The sequence below is a fragment of the Venturia canescens genome, chromosome 2, assembly GCF_019457755.1.
Source record: "Venturia canescens isolate UGA chromosome 2, ASM1945775v1, whole genome shotgun sequence".
NCBI lineage: Eukaryota > Metazoa > Arthropoda > Insecta > Hymenoptera > Ichneumonidae > Venturia > Venturia canescens.
The window spans coordinates 7,391,422-7,412,376 of record NC_057422.1 but is presented as its reverse complement, the minus strand read 5'-3'; the positions used below and the strand labels follow the sequence as shown (position 1 = coordinate 7,412,376).

Sequence of the window (20,955 nt, the reverse complement as noted above, 5' to 3'; positions counted from 1 at the left end):
GGAAGCAGGTATCGGAAAGCTCTTCGCGGACTGATGAGAGGCCCCGGAGCCAAAGTTAACCCGCGAGCAGAGCCCTCGACTCGCGGCTATGACCACTCCGTCGTAGCGTTCGTTAACGTCGTTATTCAATTGAGTTTATTCTCTTGTTTAGACGTTTACGAAGTAGTTACGACGAGGGGGTGTGGACTCGATTGAATGGCTGTGGGGGAGCGAGTGCTCGACGGCGCGGTGGTCCGACTCGGTGCTCTCCGCATGGACTGCTTCGTCGGCTCGATGGATTTCGTCCTTCGAATAGTAAGGAGCGGCAGGAAGAGTTTGCAAAAGATTTTCTCACTCGGAGTTTCGTGCGGGCAGCTGCGAGGGGGCACGCACCGATCGGATTTTCTAGGCCTTTCAACTCCGCGAGAGAACGTTCGCAAATAGCACAACTACGAGGAATTTTCGTATCGGGTGAGAATCGTTCCGATTCATGCGGAACGAGCCTATAAACCCGAAGCGCGTACGTGCATCGATGGCTGAAAGCGCATGTCTCGCGCGCGCGACACTCCAAGTCCAAGTCCAAGTCCAGGGCGGGCGCGAACGGCCAATCCGCGCTCTCCGCAATCGGAGGCCCCGCCGCAAAGAGCATCCCAAGTGGGACAATGACCGGCAGAGACCTTCTTTCAAGTCCGCGGACGCTCGCCGCGACGCGGGGCCTCATACCGAGCCCTCGGCTCGCTCGTGTCTTACGCGTTTGCGCTCACTTGCTCCGACGCAGTCTCTCGCTTTTTCTTCCGATGCTTCGCGACTACCGTGTGCCGCGGGCCACCGGAGGAAGAGACGACCAGATGTGCGGATGCGGAAGGAAGGGGCACGCAGAAAAAGAGAAGATTGCTGCATTATTACTCGCGCCAACACACTCGCTCCTCGCTAATTCACTTCTCCTCCTGCGCTCGCTTTTCCGGTTTACATTTCGTTATATCGCGCACCGCCGCGCGGCTAATGCGACAGAAGCTACTTTGCGCTTATACACGAGTTTGCGTACGAGATCTTCCAAGCGCTAGATCGAGGCATCGAGGCAGATCCGCGTGTTCATACGTGTCTTCGGAGCCTCGCATTCGCGGCTGCGATCTCACAGATCGCCGCAGAATGCCTCAGCGGCGAGCCTCCCCGACGTCTCAAACCATCTCAAACCGCCTTTACGTTTCTCATTCCCCTTTCGAGTTTAACAGAAAGAGAGCCGCGCCACCGAGATATGAGAAAAAATGTGTGCAAGCCTGCACAGGCTTATTGGCGTTCCGCATTTGTTGTATGAGAACGCGGACGCAGAACAAGTTGAATGAACTCTCGTAGCCCCCGCGAGCTTCGTGCAGAAGAGAGACTTTCTTCAAGGTGGGGAGTCCAAGCAGGGAGACGGGGAGCGAGAACTTAAGCCAGAATCATCGCAATGTCGCTCCGCCGCCTCGATCATTCTTTCTGCCCTAATTTTCATCGCTCAGTAGCTTTTGTTCGATTTATAAATCGAGGATTCCGTCAGTTCGAATTCGCATTATCGAGTCCGGCCTCGCCGCTGCCATCGTTCGAGCACATCGACGCCGCACTTTTTGCTCAGCCTCAAATATGAAGTTGCAGAACGTCAACCGATCAGCACCGCGACTCATTGTTCGCTTTCTGACGGTCTTTCGGATCCCTCGCGAAGCCAAAGTTACCCACGAATTTCTATTGTTCTCAGTATGACTTTGCCATTATTTTTATCCTCCGGGCCAACATTCCGCGCGGTAAATTTCGATAATAAAATGTGAGACGAACACGACGCGCGAATAATAAGACTGTATAGGAAATTTATATCTGGTACACACTCGACGTTCGGAGGGGGCATCGTCTCGGGGGAGGAGGGAAAAGATCGACGACCCGAGAACGTATCTGGGTTAGTAGTCGTCGCCGATTCACGCGGAAATTCTTCTCTAGGCGTGTGTACTACTCCTGTATTACTCCGCTGTTACCGCGCGCTCGCCGATCGCATCCTCGGGCTCTTACTGCCGCGAGAAACACCCGGAAATTACGAATAACAGTAGACAGAGCGGAGCTCGCTTCGTTCCTGTTTTACGAAAAGGGAAATTCCTCGTGTGGCCTGCATCGATTATGCGAATAAGACGCGTCGAATATTTCATTTCCGTGACACTGCTGAACGATTCTTCGCAGTTTCCGAGGTGTGTTTCAATGATTCGTTCCCCCCGCCCTCGTTGCCATTTTCTTTTCTCAAATCTTTTTTGTCAGTGCGTCCGCTCTGTTACAAAACTTATGTAAGCGTCGTTTGAACTATGCACGTAACACGACGACTGGGGTCAGCTTCAATTTATTCGGAGCATTTCGCTTTGACTCGCGTGTGCAAATCGTTTTTCGTCAGTTCAACAGACGCAGCAGAGTTTCGACGCGAAGTCACGAGAGACGAAGAACCGAAGAAACTTTTGTGCAACGAAAGCTCTGCAATGTGAATTTCGCGTCACAAGAGACTCCATTTTGGAGGAATGAATGAGATTATCAAACGCGTTATAAACCGATGAATAAAAATTCCTGGAAACCCGTTTCTTCGATTCCTCCCGCGAGTCTTTGAAACACGAATATATCGTAAATCGAGGACTTTTCATTTTTTTTTCGTCACTCGAAAGCGGTATGCGAAGATCGTAGGTTGAACGTATCGGCGGGAGGCGCAAGGGTCAAATCGTGTGTAGTGCCGACACGCTACGACATGCTGCTGCTGCTGCTGCTGTAGCGGAGTGAAAGAAAGAGAGAGGAGGAGATCGGTGGTCTGGATTGTGGAGTGCGAGCACGCTGGGGGCGCATGAAGGTTCGATGACCTTGGGCCTCGTGCCGAAACCGCTACGTCTCTCATTAGCCGCGGTCACGACGAGGAAGGATGCCTATCAATTTCGGCGTCGTTTCTCTCAGCTTCGTTGCGGATAATCACACGCCTCGGACTCCTAAAGAAGGAGGAAAACATTCGCGAGTTCTTTTTCCCGGACACCGATCGAAATAATATTGCGACGATATTCATGAAACTTCTTTATAATGTCGGCTGGATCGAGATTCATTCCAACGGGATTAATGGGGACAGCGCCGGCGAAAAAGAGCCTGACGAAGGGAACTCGGGGCCCGTGCACTTTTCATTCGGCATCTACATATTTAAGATATATTTTTAGATTTATCATTATGGAGAGTCTCATTTAAAGTGGAACGACTTTGAGACTGAGAAATTCGTATTGAAAGCGTGTGAAGATTTCGGCGGCTTTTCAATCCGGAACGTAATGATTTTTATTATATGAATAAAAAAACAAATCGTCAAATGACGTTTGAAGGCTCGAGTGTAAGTTCCATGAAGATTTTAACTGATGAAAAGAAGCTTCATTGTGGTAAAAATGTAGGTGAGTTGAGACAGAAAGTCTCATTTGTATGCTGTGCATAAGAAAAGGGCTCGATGCACACCTCCGCGAGGAAAGAAGAGATCTGGACGCGCTCGTCTCTCACTGCAGCAGCGGATCAAGACTCGCATTTTTGTTGCACCGGCCTGAGGCGGAAAGAGCGAGCTGAAGGATGCATGCGCGCAACGCTCGCGAGGTAAAAACACACAGACGCGACTGGGAAGCGGAGATAAAAGGGCGCGAGGGCGGCTTCGTTACTCCGACGATGCCCGAGGCGTTGTTACTCAAACTGAGTGAGACTGGGAAAACGCATTGGTACATAGATTTTATCGCATAATTGTGGAGACAAAATAACTGTCATATGAGAAGAATTTTGATGAGATGGCAAGCGAAAAATTGCCAATCTGCCGATAATAAAGAGTTCGCGGCTCTTGCTGAAATGCGGAGAATCGAGATAATTTGGAAACGAGATGCATCGAACGCTTCCACGTTTCGACGGAATAATTCGCAGCGCCGAATTCAAATGAAAGTGCGAGAACTACTTTGCCAGTTTTCTGTATCGACCGTGCGGAGAATCGAGAAAAGTTTTCTTTTTCGAAGCCCGAGGGGCGAGTATTCGCGACCCAAAGACGTGGGTTACGCCCCGAGCGTGTGCGGAGCTGAGAAAAGTTGGATTCTTCGCGAAAGAGGCTTTCGTAAAAAATGACAAAGGATACCCGGAAAACGAAACTGCTCCGAAAGGAAAATCGGGTGGAAAATCATTTGGATTTCCAGAAGAGACATAAAGAGAGGGAGAGGCGCATCTTCCGGATGCTTTTTGAAGCATGACCGGGTGAAAACCTGAAAATGTCAAAGCGGACGCAGAGCAGGCGAAAAGGTGAGGCGGAGGAAAAAAGGCCGACGAAGGGGCGAGAGACGCGGTTGCAACGCTCCGAAAGGGCGGGGGTTGCAGGGAGTGCAGCCGCGTTAGAACGCGAGGGATACGTGCAGGGGCGATGAAACGGGGAGAAATATACGCGACGGGGAGAGTGGGGGATCCGTGTACATACGCTTTTCGGTGATCCGCGACTGAAAAGATGTGCGTCGAGTGCAGAAACCCGCTGCCTTGGCGCCCTTCTCGTTTTCAACGAGCGATATATCTGTGTGAATAGAAAGAGCGAGAGTACAAGCAGAAAGGGTGGTTTTCTCTCCTCCTTCTCTCGCTCTCTCTCTCTCTCTCTTTCTCTTCCTCCGTGCTTCGGCGGGTCGATCGAAAGCGCAGCGCAGAGAAATGCACCACCACCCACTCTCAACGCGAGCATCGTATGAACTGTGCCGCGAATGTGTTCGTCCGTATACGAATGTGTATACATGTATATGCACGTGTTTATCTATAGATATACGCGCCCTCAACCGGCGAGGAACGAAGCAGAGAGCTACGGCTCGAGCCAAGCCGACTCGTGTTGGGTTAGGTCAGGTCTACCCGAGTTCCACACTGTGCCATCCGCGACGAACGCCGCGCCGACGACGACCAACGAAAAGCCAACGACGTCGTCGCGGACCGAGAAAAAATTTGTTACGTCTTTTAAAATAATCTTTATTCGAGGGAGCAATATCGCGCGTGTACGTAAATAAGCCGAGCACATTTTTCGTTTCTTTCCCAACAAAGGGTGCTCAATACTGAGATAGTGTCGTCGCAAATCGAAACTTGAAAACAAACAAACGATAAACGAGGCTCGGCCAGGATTAAAGAGCTTCGAAAAATGACTTAAATCTCTACAAAAGCCCGAGTGTCCTACGGTCGTTGATATGAAGATTCATTGAAATCCTTCCTCCTTTCTGAGGCACTCTCCTTTTTTTATTTCTTTTTATTTTTGTTATTTGACTCGATCGTGCACGGACGAGAAAGACGACGAATGTGTTGAAGCCTTTTTTTTTTTAATGCAACAGTGTTTCGTGAAAATAGGTGTGGAAGTGATAATTGTGGGGGTTCGTTTCGAAGTCAAATTTTCTCAAATCGTCATCGACAGTTTAATGAAATTCGACTCCGACTCGAGAGACTTTCGCGATTGGAAGTGCTTTGATTTTTGCGATTTTGGTCGACCGGTTTTTCTCACGCTCTATTCTCCACCTCAATTTTCCCTGATGGATAACAAGCATCGCGATCAGTCGAGAAAAATCATACGAGCACGAACGTGAAAAAAAACGAGAAGCTCCTCCGACCAAAAAATTCATAGTTCCCACCCACCGATCCAACGAACTGAAAAATGTTGCCGATTTTTTTGTAAAATAAATAGAAAATCTGTCTCAGCGGCAGTAACCTTTGCTCCGGCCGGCTTCCAACAGACTGAACAACCCTTTCGGGGAATAATTTTCTCACAATAATATAGAACACTAACGACTCATCAACGATTAGCCAATATTTAATTATATCGAATAATTAACCACGATAATAAATAAGACTAGAAAACGCCAATAAAATGGAACTCGAAACCTCCGCTCAGTAGCTGCTCGGTTTTCGATGTCCTGATATCGATACAAACACTTTCGCACTCTCAACAATATTCCCAACGAGCCTTTTCGCCATTTCAATAAAAACGAAGAGCTCTTACCAGTATACCAAAAATTGTATAAAAACCACCATTTCGAATCGAACGATACGTAAATGTTGAAAAAAATAACAAAATCGTTTGTTCCTCGTGAACGTGACTTCGAGTGTTCGACGCATTTCCGTGGATTTACCATCCCCAAAGGATTACCTCGTGCGAAAATGATCTCGACGATTTCATTAAAGAATTACAGAATTACATAAAAATCAAGTAAACAAAGGTGGTGCGAAAACGAAAAGTGTGCAGACGATAAATAAAAAAAACTCTGAGAACAATTCCACAAAAGAAATAAAAAAAAAAATAAAAAAAAAAAAAAAAAACGGCGAATCGAGTTTGACCGTGTTCGTCGAAAGTGCTGCATATTTTGGAGACCCACATGCAGCTTCTCAACGAGCAGTGAGACTCGTGTACGTAAAAATTTTGATATTCTCATGCCCCCCCCCCCCATTCGATCACCTGGAAATTATTTCTCCCTGCAAATCTCATTCGGTCTACCAACATGCTAGCAGTTTTATGAATGGATACAGGGACGTAAAAACTATTGATATTGTTGCTCGAAATAATGATTATTATATCTATGCGCGAGAGGTCGTGCGGAACGCCGCCGAGTTCTCTGAAGTGAAAATGAAAACGGTGCGATCGATTCCCTCGCGGGTCAAGCGAGAATGTCTGAGGCGTTGCACCAAACTCTTCGCATCCTCCCCCGAACAAAACAATGCATTTTTCCCCTTGAATCTGCCAGTCCGGAGTACGTTTTTACCAGAGCATATTCCATCGGGAAAAAATCATCGGGGACATAAATAATGGGAAATTTATTTGCAAGATTTAAACACGAGAAAGTCAAGGAGAAACGGGAATGCTGGTTGACGGGCGAAGTGCAAGAGGAAAGAGGGGCGCAGGAGGATGGACCTCCGAGTTTATACTCACTGCCACCCTCGTGCAGCCCACCTTCCACCCTCTCGCCACCCCCTCTTGCAGTCGATCAATGCGTCGACGGGTTTCACTTTCGCGATGTTAAAGCGTGCAATTCCCACGGTATGCAACCGAAAGTGGAGGAAAATCCCGAAATCCTTAATATTCCTGAGTTTGTGCATACTCGCAAGATATTTTCATTCGAATCCTCCACATTTCTGCTATATTTGGAGCACTTGCTTCGACCACTTTGACGAGTCGGAAGCAAACTGTCATCGCTGAAAATACAATTTTGGCGAAATATTCGTGAGCTTTCAACTCTATTATTTCGTACAAGCAACCAAATGTTTATTCAAGCTTCGTCGAGAAACGAAAACGGGATTTTTTTTGGAAATACCAAATTATGGTGCCTGGACGAAACGACTTTTTTCAATACGTCCTTATATTTCAGGCGTCCAAATAAATTTTGCTTGCAGTAACGTCGAATCCAACTGGATATTTCGTTTGTAAAAGCTTGAAAAAAATGATGCTTTTGACGCTTTGATGTTTATCGCCAAATAAATGGTGATCAGGGACACAAAAGCGTATAACGATTGAGTGTAAATGTTGTTTCAATGAACCGTAATCCTTCGAAAATTATTCGATCGATTCACAGTTTCCTCTACCATTATTTTTTCCAATTATTCCAAACAGTTTCGAGCCCAAAAATGCGAGAGATGTTTTATTGAATTAGTCACTCTATTCGTCTCGTTATTAGCCAAGTAGATTCTGCCCCGAAGGCGCACGAGGATCGTAAAACCGGCAGCTCGTTTCCGTGAGCGAAGAGCGTGTTTGAATGTATCGATGAGCAGTCTTCAGGGTAGGGTAATCGACGTTTTACATTTAAGCGTTAAAAATTTCAACGTGATTGTTTTCCGTTCAATAATCACGAAAAAAGTGATATTTTTCGAGCGTTCTATTCGCGAGGAATAAAGCGAAATGTGGAAATCGTACTCAGACGTAAAAAACGTGGCTTGTAGAGGAAAGTCGTTTGAAAATTCTGTTTCTTTTCGGTTTTAGTGAAGAATGGAAGCCAGCGAGTGGGATCACGCGACCTTAAGGGAAGAAGAGTTCGAACAACATGCAGTTTATTTGGTGCCCGATGTGTCGGCATCGCCGAACGATGCCAATCGTGCCGAAGGATCGCTGCCGAGGAATCTCGTGCTCAAACCTTCCCAAGCACTCGACGACGTGAGTCAATCTTTACGATCATTCCAACGTTTATTCGAAAATCCGATTGTCCGTAAATGATTCAATTCATCCTGTCTCGCAATATTTTTTCCCTATTTTTGCTAATTTAAAAACGATAAATATGAAACTGTCGTGAGATCGGAACGTCCATGACGACCAACATTTTTTTCTTCTCGAAAACATTCTGCTGCCTTCCTTCATTTTTAACCAACGCTCGTTTCATCGTTGTACAGATGTTGGGCGTTTGGAGCACGAGTTACATTCCCAAAGGGACGCGTTTCGGTCCACTTGTCGGTCAGGTCTACACTAAAGACTCGGTGCCGGCTGACGCCAACCGGAATTATTTCTGGAGGGTAAGTCGTACATTAATTTCGATTGATAATCATAATTATATAGTGCTAAAAAATGGGGCGTTCGTTGATTAAACGAAAGCTTTGTTGGTTCAACGAATCGTGATGATGAAGAATACATTTTACATCCAAACGAAAATTCGATCGATTCGAATACTTTTTATCACTGCGACGAAGACATTTTCGATGAACGAATGAGTTGTTGAAACGACAAATTTTCGTTTACCACGATTGGTCATCCGGAAAATCATTCTACTCAGAAGATTAAAAAAATGTAATGAGCGCTTGCATCGAGGGAACGAAACTCTTATTTGATCTTCAAAATCAAACATCCATTTCGGTGCTCGCAAGTGAAAATCGTTTGAATAGAAAAACAAAAAAAAAACGTTTTATATTGAAAATTCTGGGGGGTCATGAGCAAATCTTCCGAAGCACGGTGATGAATTACAACGAAATAATTACACGGTCAAATATGACGGAATCGTTTGTTCGCATTCAACGAGACGAGACAAGAAGAAATGAAAAAAAAACGAAGGCAGCTTCAAAGACTGTTGATTTCTCAAACGTTTAATTGCTCCTTTTCGACTGTTTACAGGTGTACAAGAACAACGAGTTGTTCTACTACATCGATGGGTATGACGTCCAGAAATCCAACTGGATGAGGTACGTCAACCCTGCGTATTCGTCGGAATCCCAAAATCTCATAGCTTGTCAATATAAGGTAAGTTTCAATTGAAGAAAAAAGCTGCAAATAAAAGTTTCCTGTGCAAACTTTGGCTGCATCGCTCGCTTTTATTATTCTAGATGAACATTTATTTTTACACCATCAAACCAATCCTACCGAATCAAGAGCTCCTCGTGTGGTATTGCCGGGAGTTTGCTGAGAGGCTGAAATATCCGCTCACCGGTGAACTGATGCTGCAGCGAATACGTAAGTTTTTTCTTGAATTTCAGTATTCTTTGAGGAATTTGAAAAAATACCGAAGAAAGGTCGAGCACGATAGAAATTTAAAAAATCGATCGAAAAAGAGAATAAATGGGAATTTGGGAGTAAAGATTGAAGAATTTGTTTTTTTTTTTTAATTTTTTTTTTTAACAAAAAAAAATAAGCAAAAAATCTACAACCTCAGCGCTCTTTGCAGGACAACATTTCCAGCAATCAACGCTGTCTCCGGAAGCGGCACCGACGGTCGAAGTAGTATTACCCCTGAAGGAATCGACGATATACGAGAGGCGCTGCCAGATGACGCCGACGGAAGGTTCGGTGAGATCGGACGAGGGTTACAATTCGAACGGTTATCACGACGAGATACTAACGCCGCCGGAGGAGAGCAGCGAGTCTGATTCGGAGAACAATTACGTGCTCGATTTCAGTAAGAACACGAGAACATCGGTGCCGAGCAGCAACGAGTTGCGGAGCAAGCAAGACAGCGTGGTCGTTAAGAACGAGTACAGGAAAGTCAAGATAAAGATACCGAAGAGTTACAATAACTTTCAAAGTGCGAAAGCAGCGATCGAGGTCTCGAAGGACAAGGACGAATTGTCGAGCGGCACGGCGACCCCAGAAATCCCTCAGAAATCGGTCTCACCGATGCTCTTGCAAAAGCAAACCGTCATATCGACCTCGAACGACGACGAGATAATGGAAAAAAGTACGAAGCCTTTCTACGAGCCGGAACCAAAAGGATTGCCGATTACGATATCGAGCAACTCGAGGCCCCCGTACGTGACGAGTCCGAGCAGTTCTATCCTGGAAAATATACTGCTACGCAGCAACACCGACAGTAACAACAACAACAACAACAATAATAACAGCAACAGCAGCAATCCTGGCAGCAACAACAACGTCGTAAACAGCAACAGCAACCCCAACTCAAACGTTCACATCCATCATCACAACTCCATCACCAATTCTATCAGCAACCATCCCCATCAGAGTCACAATCACGGAGTGTACGCGAGCCATTTGGACTCGGTAACTCCACCACCGTCCAGCCCAACGGAAATGGCGTACTCGTACAAGAAATCCCACAGATACGGTAACATATTGCCGTGCAGCCCGGACTCGAGTTCGAACCTGCCGATGAGCACGGAGCCCTGCAACACGATCGTAAACTCCACGAGCAGCGTGACGATGCTCCAGAGTCCTGGCAACCTACACTCGACCAGTGGCAACCCGGTGAACCCTTCTCACCCCTGCAACAACTCGTTGCATTCGAGCATCAACGCCAGCCAGACAAACGTGCATTCCAGCAACGCTCTGTCGGCGACAGCAACGACAACGACGACGACGAGCATCGGCCTCTATCCGACCACGACGAGCAACGGTCTCGTCATAAAATCGAGGAAAAGCAAGAGTCCCTCGCCCGGGGCGACGACCACCACCAACGTTCCGAACTCATCGAGCAGCCCACCGGTCGGCACCACGACCATTTTGTACTCGAGTTCGAACGTCTCCTCCGCTCATATCGAATCGAGCAACTCGATGTATTTGAACTCTTCGAACAACACGAGTGTCTCCCCCATCTCCCCGATCCACTCGCCCTCGCCGTACCCCTACGGACTGTACCATTCGAACGGCAGCATCCACCAGCACGTCGCCCCCCTCTCGATCAACTGCACCGCCTACTCGCCGACTCCCTCATCAGCTGGCAATCTTAGCTACGAGAGAAACGAAGCTCGGAGACACGAGAACGCGAGCGGACACCAACTGCCAACCTCCTCGACCATGCAGATCGACGGGAACCAGTCGAACCTCATCGCCGGCACTCACAACCTCCATCTCGGACACCATCCCGGCCTGACGATACACGCCAATTCGTCACCCATCAACAGATACTCCCCGGCGAGCTCTCTCTCCCCCGACGATCACGCCTGCTCCCAAAGCGGCTCGCTCAGCCCGAACTCGCAAGGCTCACGGGGCTACAGATCTTTGCCTTACCCCCTGAAAAAGAAGGACGGCAAAATGCACTACGAGTGCAACGTTTGCTGCAAAACCTTCGGACAACTCTCCAATCTCAAGGTCCATCTGAGAACACACTCCGGAGAGAGACCCTTCAAGTGCAACGTTTGCACCAAGAGCTTCACTCAGCTGGCACATCTTCAGAAACATTACCTCGTTCATACAGGTAAGGCTTGATTTATTTTAATTAGCCATTTGCCATTTTTATGCGAAATGGAATGAACGCGGCGTTGTCGAGAATCGACCATCTTCGGTGCGTTTGCTTTCACTCGATTTTCATCAGTCTCCGTCGGGGTTCGATGATTCCTTTGATCCGGAGAAATGTATTTTCCTTGTCGAGCGCTATTGAAATCTCGTTCTTCTCGAATTTTCCAGGTGAAAAGCCTCACCAGTGTGAGATCTGCAAAAAGAGGTTTAGCTCGACTTCCAATCTCAAAACTCATCTCCGACTTCATTCCGGTCAAAAGCCCTACGCTTGCGATCTGTGCCCTGCCAAGTTCACCCAATTCGTTCATCTCAAATTACACAAGAGACTGCACACTAACGAGAGGCCTTACACGTGTCAGGGTTGTGACAAAAAGTACATAAGCGCCAGTGGGCTCAGGACGCATTGGAAAACGACGAGCTGTCGACCTAACAACATCGAGGACGAATTGGTTCTTGCCGCTGCGGCTGGATCTCCGAGTTACTACACCGAGTATGGCTCTGACATGAATGTCGGTGAGTGTCGATGGAATTTTGAGTTTTCATTTTAGGACTCGTTTCGATCGAAAATTCTTCGATTTACGCGGATCTTTCATCATTTTTCTCATCCGAAATCAATTTTCGAAGAGAATTTTATTTTTAAAATCATTTCGAAACTTGTGGCTCGATCGATGAAAAAAATGTGGGGAAATACAAATTTCTACGATTTACCGAAAACGAGTGAAAAAGGTTAACCTTTTTGCAGGTAACATGCAAAAGGAGTGCGAGCTCGAGCACATGGAGAACTACGAGAGACGAGGGAGTGCGCACGGTCCGCATTCGACGTCGCTCCACAATTTGGACAGTTCGGTAGGTCGCCCGAGTGTGATAGAATCATCGCAACCGCATATAATTGAGTGCACATAACCGAACGTTCCAACGATTGGTGAATCGATGAGCATGTCGTTCGACCAATCGGCGTACGCGAGTTCCGCGTGGTGATTCATTACAAAACTCGAAGAGGAAAAAAGCTGAAAAAATAAACGAGAAATTCGAGGGAGCATTGGAAGAGAGATGAGCCGAGAATATCGACGCGGGGAGTGAAAGTGACGAACGAGACGAGCTTTAAAGAAGACTCGGCCCCTCTTTCTCCCTCGTTCCCTCTCGTATATTCCTCCAATTCAACGGTGGAAAGACTAAAAAAACTCCAAAGCTAAAGCTCCAGCGGTTTTTCTCAGCCGCGCAAACGAATTAGGGCTTAAAAATATGCGACCGCGCGCGCACGAGCTCACGACTTCCGCTTATTTCATCATTCTTTCACAAATCTTTCGTTTTTATTGTTGAATGAAGGCGCGGCGAGGAGAAAACTGGCGGATTTTGTCGGCACCCGCCAATGTTCGAGAAAGTTATGGGTTTTTTTTTTATTTATTTATTTTTTTTTTTCTTTTTTTTTTACCTTTTCCATGAAAATGATGTGGTAAAGAAAGGATGCGATCGAAGGGATGATTCTCGATGGCAAAATCCATCGAGATAAGCGTGGAATTCGATGTGAATGAACAAGAAAGGGATTAGAACGAAAGAAAAACAATAACAACCAGTGACGACACGACTGCAACTATACGAGACCTGTACCTGTATATACTAACATTATTGATTAAAAATTATTCGATAATTTAATGAAGATATTTAAAAGCTATGAATGAACGATATATAGATATATATGTATACGGATTCATGTCTCTTTTCATACATATATATGTATATATGAATTTAAATATAATTATTATAGATATAATAAAAAAATAAATATATATAATTTATATACCGTCGGTTGGCCGAGCGGTGGGCTGCGTTCGCGGTTATCTCTCGCATTGGTCACCAACTTTTCCTTCTTTTATGAGTAACTTATTGAAAAACGAAGAAAAACGAAAAGAAAAAAAAAAAAAACACTTAGATCGTAAATGTTTCATTAAGGGAGTATCCGCAGAAGGGATTGATCCTCCGAATTTCACACTATCCATTTTCACGCAGTAACGATAATACACGAGCCTAGATATTCTATATTTATATTGTAAATATATTTTTTAAGCATGTTTTGACTTCTTAAAATCATCGTGAGAACGAGGGGAGAGACTCTTATCGAGATACCAATTTGTTTTATGCAGAATATCGATCAGTATTCTTCCGTAAATGTTTTTATTGTTTGATTGGAATAGGCTCGTCTGGAAAATGTAAGGCTCAGCTAAAACGTACAACGGTTTTTCTTGTTCGTTTATCGAGTCAAGTTTCGCTGCACAAATTCTCCGGATTTTTTGGTAGTCTCTGTCTCTCTCTCTTTCCTTCTATTTCTATATCCCTCGAGATCTCAATAGAGACAGAGCTGAAAATCTTTCAGGAGATAATGGAACGACAAGAACGCTCAATTGACCTTTTGCTTCTAGATTTGATTTTCACTAATGCAAATTCACTACAAGAGTAAATTCACTCTTAAATTTTATTCCAGTTTTTTCACTCGAAAATCGCTGCTATTCCTCTCTCTCTCTCTCCTCCTCCTCCTCCTCCAAGCATAACTTCCAATAAATTGTATGATAGAAAGACGAGGTCGACTCCGAGGTGAGCAACGAGAGCAGCCTACCGACGAATACAAAATACTGTCGTACAACACCGACCGTTGGAGACTTCGGTGAAAAATCATTTCATGAAAAATAATCAAGAAAAAGGGATCTCTCGCGTTGACAAAGACCCAAATAAAATGAGTTTCGAGACGAAGGAGCATTCCGTCGCTGTTGTACGAGCGTATTTTCAACAACTTTTCGCAGACTGATATACATACATAAATATTCCAAACCCGTTTGTATAAATGTATCGAGGGATCTCTGTCGAAATTTTCTTCTCTACGAAACGAAAGGAAATGAATAAAATAAATAAATCGGTTGGATTAAGAGGAACGGAAGAAAAAATTGGCCGCTTTTTCGTAAGGAGGGTACGAAGGATGACAAAAAAAAGGGCGCACAGGCAACGTGGATGATTCAGGCACAACGCGGAAATGCCCGAAAGCCACGGGAACGTAATTTGTAGTGAATGCTCCGAGAGCAGCGTTGAGACGGGGGACTTGAAGGACGAGAAATAAGGGAAAACAAAAAATGTGAAGCACCGCACCGCAACAGCGACCGGAGTTGGATCACTTTGTTGGGACAAATGTGTAAATTCATTTTCGGGTTATAAAAACGGTGAAAAGTATAATTGGGCTTTCCGATGTCAGTCGCGAGGAGCGGGCTAACTCCACATTTTTCTAGTCGTACGAATATACTCTTGAAATATCGGCGAGAATCGAGACAAACAAAGACGAAGAAGAAATATAAAGAACAAAAAAATTGAAAAAACCGAACGTCGCATCGATGCGGCAGCGATCAAAACGAAGATAAAAAAGAAGAAATATTATGAGAGAAAAAATATAAAAGAAAACTAAAAAAATACGATCAAATACGAAAATGAAAAATGATACGAACGTAAAAGCGTAAGGAGGCTTCCAGGCAAATAACACGCAATTATTCTTCTGGAAATGGTGCGTTGCATTACATACACATAGACACACAGACGCACACGCGCACACACACACACACACACAAACACACACACACATACACAATTTTTATTATCACGAAGTCAATTCAAACTAATGTTATGATAGTAAATATGTATGCGAGAGAAGAAAAACAAGAACGATGCAGTCCGATATATTCCGAGAGATAAATCACAAGCTTCTTCCGAAGGCATTGCCGCGCGACGCAAAAGTCATTTTGTGAATTGCCTCGATTAGCTACCTTGCCTGCATTCAAAAAGCACTGTATAAATAAATAATGTAAAGGAACGAAAAAGTAAAAAAAATAACGAGCAAAGAATAACGCGAAAAGATTAACCGCGCGAACAAGACTAAATAGCAATTACGATTAAAACGCGCTAAAATTTGTAGAAACATTTTTGAAAAAGAGTGAGCGCAGCGCGCAAACGTTGAATTTTGTTAATCGACGAAAAGCGCAATTAGCTCGAGATCGAAGTAGAGATTCGAAACCACCATGTAAATAGGCTGAAAGTAGTACGAATTATCGATGACGAAACTAAAAGAGAACGAAACTACGATGCGCGAGTAAGCAGCGAAATGAAGCAACCAAGCAATATTTAGTTCTCACTGTTTCTTAAAGATAAACAAATGAACAGAAATGGGAGAGGATCAACTCCGAAATATGTACCGTTAACTCAAGACTCGTGAGAACAAGTGACACGTGTACGACGCGCACGTTCGTATTTAAACGACTATAAATTAAATGTTAATTATCCTTACACTTCGTAAATAGTAAGATTGAAAAAACAACAACAACAACAACAACAACAGAAAGAAGATGAAGAAAAATTGTTACGCATTTATTATAATTATAATTATCGAATAGGTAATGCTCAATTAGCATTTGTTTCTTAAAATAAAGAATAAATATATGGCTGTTGGATATTTAAATGCGCGTAATAGACGAAGCAAATGTTCCCCTTTTGTCCATTCCTTTGCACAATGAGCGAAAACAACGATAATATTGGAATTTCCATTGTTGGAAGCCAGCGAAGATTATCGTTTGGATGGATTATTATATTTGTGTGTGTGTGTTTCAAATGGTGTCGAATTTTCTCCGTCCGAATGAGTTCTCGAAGCTCAGAGAATTAGAATAAGAAAAAACGAACATGTGGTTGCGTTCGAAGGTCGCAGATTCCAAAATTGCTTCAATATAATTTAGCGTCGTTTATTCTTTCAATTTTTCCATAATCTCAAAACTTTCGTCTCGAGAAAAGAAGAAATGAAAAGGCGAATTATTGGGTGATGGGAGAGGACGAAAAACGGTGGGTGGAGGGCCATCGAGTTTCTATCGGATTCGATTGAATCCTATTTTTTTTCTGGAGAATGATTTCTCAAGATTCTTTGGAACCGTTGGTAAGAAAAGAAGTTTTGGAGAAGCGTTGAAATGTTGGATAAATACGGATCTGGATGAGATTATCGTTCAAGAGAATCTTCGATGGGGGAAAGACTTTTTTGAATGTGCATTTTTTTCATGATTTTATTGTAAATTCATTTCTACAATCACCAAATCCTCTTGCTCTCTCTCTCTCTCTTTCTCTCTCTTTCTCTCACTTTCATCGTCGTCGTTTACATTCGTCAATAAGTAATAAAACATCGTAATACCAGTCGCACACAATAGTCGGCCGGTTATTCGTTCAATTTCAATAATAATAATAATAATAATATTAATAATAATGATTTTGTTTTCTTTCATTCTCTCTTCATGTCACACTCGAATCGCTCGCTTATACTCTCGTATTATCCTGTTGAGTGTACCTTAAATTTGACGTATTAACAATTCCTTAAAAATGAGAAGACTTCAAATGATTCATTTGCTCGGAGATGGAAATACAAGAAAAAACAAAAAAAAAAAAGAAAAACTAATCTCGGTTTCTCACTTATCTTGCAAACTTATCTTGAGTCTGCTGCGCTCTTTCGTTCGAATAGCGTAACCACGAAGTCAGGATATCGATGAACTCGACGACCGAGATTACGATTCATCGTAGTTGACGGACTTCACATGATTGCAAGCGAACGAAGCAAAAACAATGCGATGACCAATGTACAAAAAGAAATCAATTCTAACTAATTCATATTTTGTATGTCGCTATGCATATTTATTCCAGTATTGGCACTGGAAAAACATTTTTCTATCGTACTTTGAAGTATATTTTCATTTTTTAAAACCTTTTTCAGTCGTATATACGTGAGTTTGACGAGGGAGGACAATGTTCCTACGGGTAATTAGAAAAATAATACAGTTTTCGTTTCGTTACGATTTAAACAATCAGCTGTACGTAAGAGTTTGTTTATTTCGTTTCGTATTTCATTTAATTTCATTTTATGTTTTCTCAGTATCACGTGATTCGATTTTGGGAGTTTTTCTCGGAAATTTTGTTGTTAAAACATAAAGTGTCGCAGAGCGGGCAACGCGAGGAACGAATCCCTGATAACGGTATCCTCTCAAATGACTCGAGCGGTTACTCTCCTTCGTCAACTATGGAATGAAACATTTTACTTTTTTTCTTTTTCGTTGTACATTTAAATGGCGTTTGTTCGATGTTGTGGAAAAACGATATGGTGGATTGAGGATTATGGAACACGAGCACCGCCGCTTACGTATGCAGGAATCGCCAGCTTAAATGGTCTACAATGTCAGGTCAAATTACGTGCTGAATTTCGAGGCGAAACGTCTCATACCATTTCATCAATTTTTCGGGTCAACCAGTGAAAATAGAGCAAATATGCATTGGGCCATTATCGTAGGGCAGAAAATTTCCTACAAAAAAGTCCGAATAAACGTTTGTGTATCTCCAGTCCTTTCGTTTCGAGAGCCCATTGAAAAAGGAACTCTTCAAGACAGCTTGAAGAAATCGAAAATTCAGTATTTTTAACTCCTGAAGGTAGAACAAAGCAGCATGGGATTTTTCATGGGAAATTTCATGCTCTGTAAAATTGATTCTGTACATGTTTGCTCTATCTCCAACCGTTTCGATAGCATTTGTAAAATAGAGCGAAACTCATTGACAATCGCAAAGAAGCAATAAACTGTTGTGAAAAATTGATCGAACAACGGTATCAGTCTTTCCGACTCCAAATTCAGTCTGGAATTCAAGTTGACATTATTCTTCATTTATATACAATTTCCTGTATATTTATATATATATGTATCTATACATAACGCACCGCTGTGTGACAAATAAGATTTAATCGTTTATCCTACCTTATCAAGGTACCGGACTGTCAGTTCCGCTTCCACTGTTAGTACTTGCTTCGCTCTTCGTTGCGGCAATGCGATCGCCACGCTTCGTACTTTTCGACAAGGCCGCAACTTCTTTCAATAGACCCGAAATCTTTTGTTGCATGTAAGAAACCTTATTATCGTGCTCCTTTTCCGTAGCTTTCATCTTATTACGCAATTCCGATTCGGAAGTGAAGTTTTTCGCTTTTAATTCGTGTATCTGTGGAAATAAAGTAATTGAAAGACATCTTGCTTTTGGGATACTGGCTCTACTGTCAAATTTTCATAGAGCATATTCTCTTCCTCTGGCGATCAAGAAGCGTCGAGTTTGCTAAATTTTATTTTAATAGGTTTACGAGTTTTAGTGTTTAAATGAATTGGAGCTACTCAAAAAGTCACTGAGAACAGTGAGAAAAAGAAGTGAAGCAGCTAAATTTTGTGAATTAGCTTTCAGGAAGTTGTATGTTTTTTGTTTTTTTAATTAAGAAATAATTTTTAACCGTTTTAGAAAGATGATCTGGCAGCGAAAACGTTCAAAAAAAATACTGACCTGTCTATCCTTGGTTAATAATTGGTTGTCTTTTTGGGTAAGCTGCTTTTGCAAGAGGGCAATTTTTTCCTTCAACTGTGTGACTGCAACCACGTGGTCGGAACTGTTGGGATCGTGATGATCGTGGATCGGTACCATTCTTGCAATCTTCACCGGTGCTGGACCGTTCGTTTCTGGCACTTCCGATTGAGGCGGCAATTTCGTTACATCGCCTCTCTGCGGTCTCTTGTTGTGAACTTTGATCCTGTAAAACTCGGTGTAATCAGTAATTTATCTCGTTTTCGAAAATGTTAGATCGTTTTCTTTATGTTTTATCTCATCGTTCTGTTCAAAGGGAATTTAGATTGAGAAATCACTGATTTTGATGCTCGGCTGCCTCAATCCGATTGGGGACAAAAAATATTTGAAAACTGACGTTGATATTGTACAAGTGCGAGGAAATTGTTCAGTTTTCCATTCTCAATCCACATTCACTCATGCAAGCATCGTGATTACTTTTGTTCCTTGTGTTTCGTCGCACGATCGTGGGACATTTTCAAGTGAGCTCTCCTGTCTGCATCGCTCTGTTTCGTTTTCGCCAAGGCTCGCTTGTACGAAAGAGTACAGAGCCAACATAAGAGTTTGCCATCGACCTGAAAAAGAAGAAAATAAAGTGGATCACGAATGTTCAAAATAAGAGGTCATCCGATATTTTCGATCGAATTCGTTAAATAAGAAAATAACTGTAGATTCTTGGAAACTTATTTTTTTCAGATGCTGAACCAACTATAAAAAACCTTCCGGTCTTACTCACTTTTTTGTCTTCGTCCTGTCTGTCGAAGGCACACTTCTGTTTGCACTGTTCGCAGGTTACAGGTGGGCCGTATCGTTTTTCAGAATTCGTGCATCTCTGACATTTGCTGCCTATGAACGCAGCTATAGTATTGCAATATTCGCAGGCGGATGGTTTCCCATAAGCTTTCACATTTTGCTCACACTTTTTGCAAATTGTGCAGGTATTACCCTTGCTGTAAGGAACACAGTGATAGCTACATTAAAACAATTCGATCAATAACTTGGGATGTTTCTTTCCTAAATGTTTGCTTTCATTCATGGTTCCCGTTACTGATTAACTTTGATGTTTCTCTTCGATGCAAGTTCGACTCATTTTTATTATTGATTTATTACCAATTACTAAAATTGCGATTGGTTAACCATGAAAACATCGCATTAATAATGAAACTTATGAAAATCAATGAAACTGAATCCAGTGTTGTAACGTTACAGAATTTCTATTTTTTGGAACAACGAGACAGAAGAGAAAAAGCAACGAATCTAACATAAAAATTCTAGTGATGATTTCCAATAATTGTCTATTTTAACCGACAGTTTCATTTTTACTTAGTGATTAATTTTTTTAAACTTTGCAGATTAAAAAGTGAACTTGGCTTGATCCGTTAAGTATTTCACAGTTGCAATGCTTGTGATAAATGCTATAAATTTTCCAAATGTCGGTCGAAAAGCAAAAAGAGGAGTGACCGACTCATTTGAGTAATGTAATTTTTGACTTAACAGACACAAATACTCACATGGCTTGTTGAAATTCCGATCTGCAGTATGTGCACTTAACCACTGGATAAGAGCCTCGACACTCCTAAATGACAACAAATACAACGATTGGAATGTTCAGACAATGAACGTTCTGATATCTGAGCTTAAAGCTAAGCCATGTTTCAATAAGTGCGGGTGCTCGTGAGACAATGGGCCAGGGGAATAGCGCCAGGTAACGTTAAACAAACTCTTAAGTACGCTCGGTGAATCAATTGATAAGAAAAAAAAAATTTCTAAACCTGCTAAAGGCTAAGAACACACAATTGTATATCTTGACAATTTCAGCATTGCCCACGTTATATTATTTCTCATTGTTGAAAAAAAAAAAAAATTGCTGATTTCCTAGT

General features: G+C 43.1%; 2 protein-coding genes across 5 annotated transcripts in view; one reads left to right on the top strand and one right to left on the bottom strand.

The window, feature by feature from the left end:
* Positions 1-20,955, bottom strand: part of LOC122405706 (protein FAM76A) — a 60,631-nt gene that overhangs the window by 38,681 nt on the left and 995 nt on the right. Inside the window, exons 2-7 of one of the 4 annotated variants that reach the window (XM_043410605.1) lie at positions 20,587-20,651; positions 19,812-20,025; positions 19,514-19,650; positions 19,019-19,262; positions 18,451-18,688; positions 11,823-11,840 (exon numbers count right to left, since the gene is read on the bottom strand). In XM_043410605.1, the coding sequence (XP_043266540.1) occupies positions 18,455-18,688; positions 19,019-19,262; positions 19,514-19,650; positions 19,812-20,025; positions 20,587-20,651 (894 nt within the window). In that variant the 3' untranslated portion in view covers positions 11,823-11,840; positions 18,451-18,454. Of the gene's footprint in view, positions 1-11,822; positions 11,841-17,499; positions 18,689-19,018; positions 19,263-19,513; positions 19,651-19,811; positions 20,026-20,586; positions 20,652-20,955 lie in introns of those variants that run through there. The other 3 variants (XM_043410601.1, XM_043410603.1, XM_043410602.1) reach the window with 3 other exon arrangements.
* Positions 4,879-16,136, top strand: Blimp-1 (PR domain zinc finger protein 1). The gene is made up of 8 exons (XM_043410600.1): positions 4,879-6,393; positions 7,958-8,128; positions 8,362-8,481; positions 9,074-9,199; positions 9,283-9,409; positions 9,621-11,606; positions 11,816-12,160; positions 12,390-16,136. Exons 2-8 carry the CDS (start codon positions 7,964-7,966, stop codon positions 12,548-12,550), a joined length of 3,030 nt encoding a protein of 1,009 aa, XP_043266535.1. The 5' UTR covers positions 4,879-6,393; positions 7,958-7,963; the 3' UTR covers positions 12,551-16,136.

Excerpts from the sequence above, each read along its gene's own strand:
- Blimp-1 (XM_043410600.1), top strand. The coding sequence starts at position 7,964 with ATGGAAGCCAGCGAGTGGGATCACGCGACCTTAAGGGAAGAAGAGTTC. Across the intron at positions 8,129-8,361 it reads CTTCCCAAGCACTCGACGAC|ATGTTGGGCGTTTGGAGCAC; the intron begins GTGAGTCAATCT and ends ATCGTTGTACAG. Across the intron at positions 8,482-9,073 it reads ACCGGAATTATTTCTGGAGG|GTGTACAAGAACAACGAGTT; the intron begins GTAAGTCGTACA and ends GACTGTTTACAG.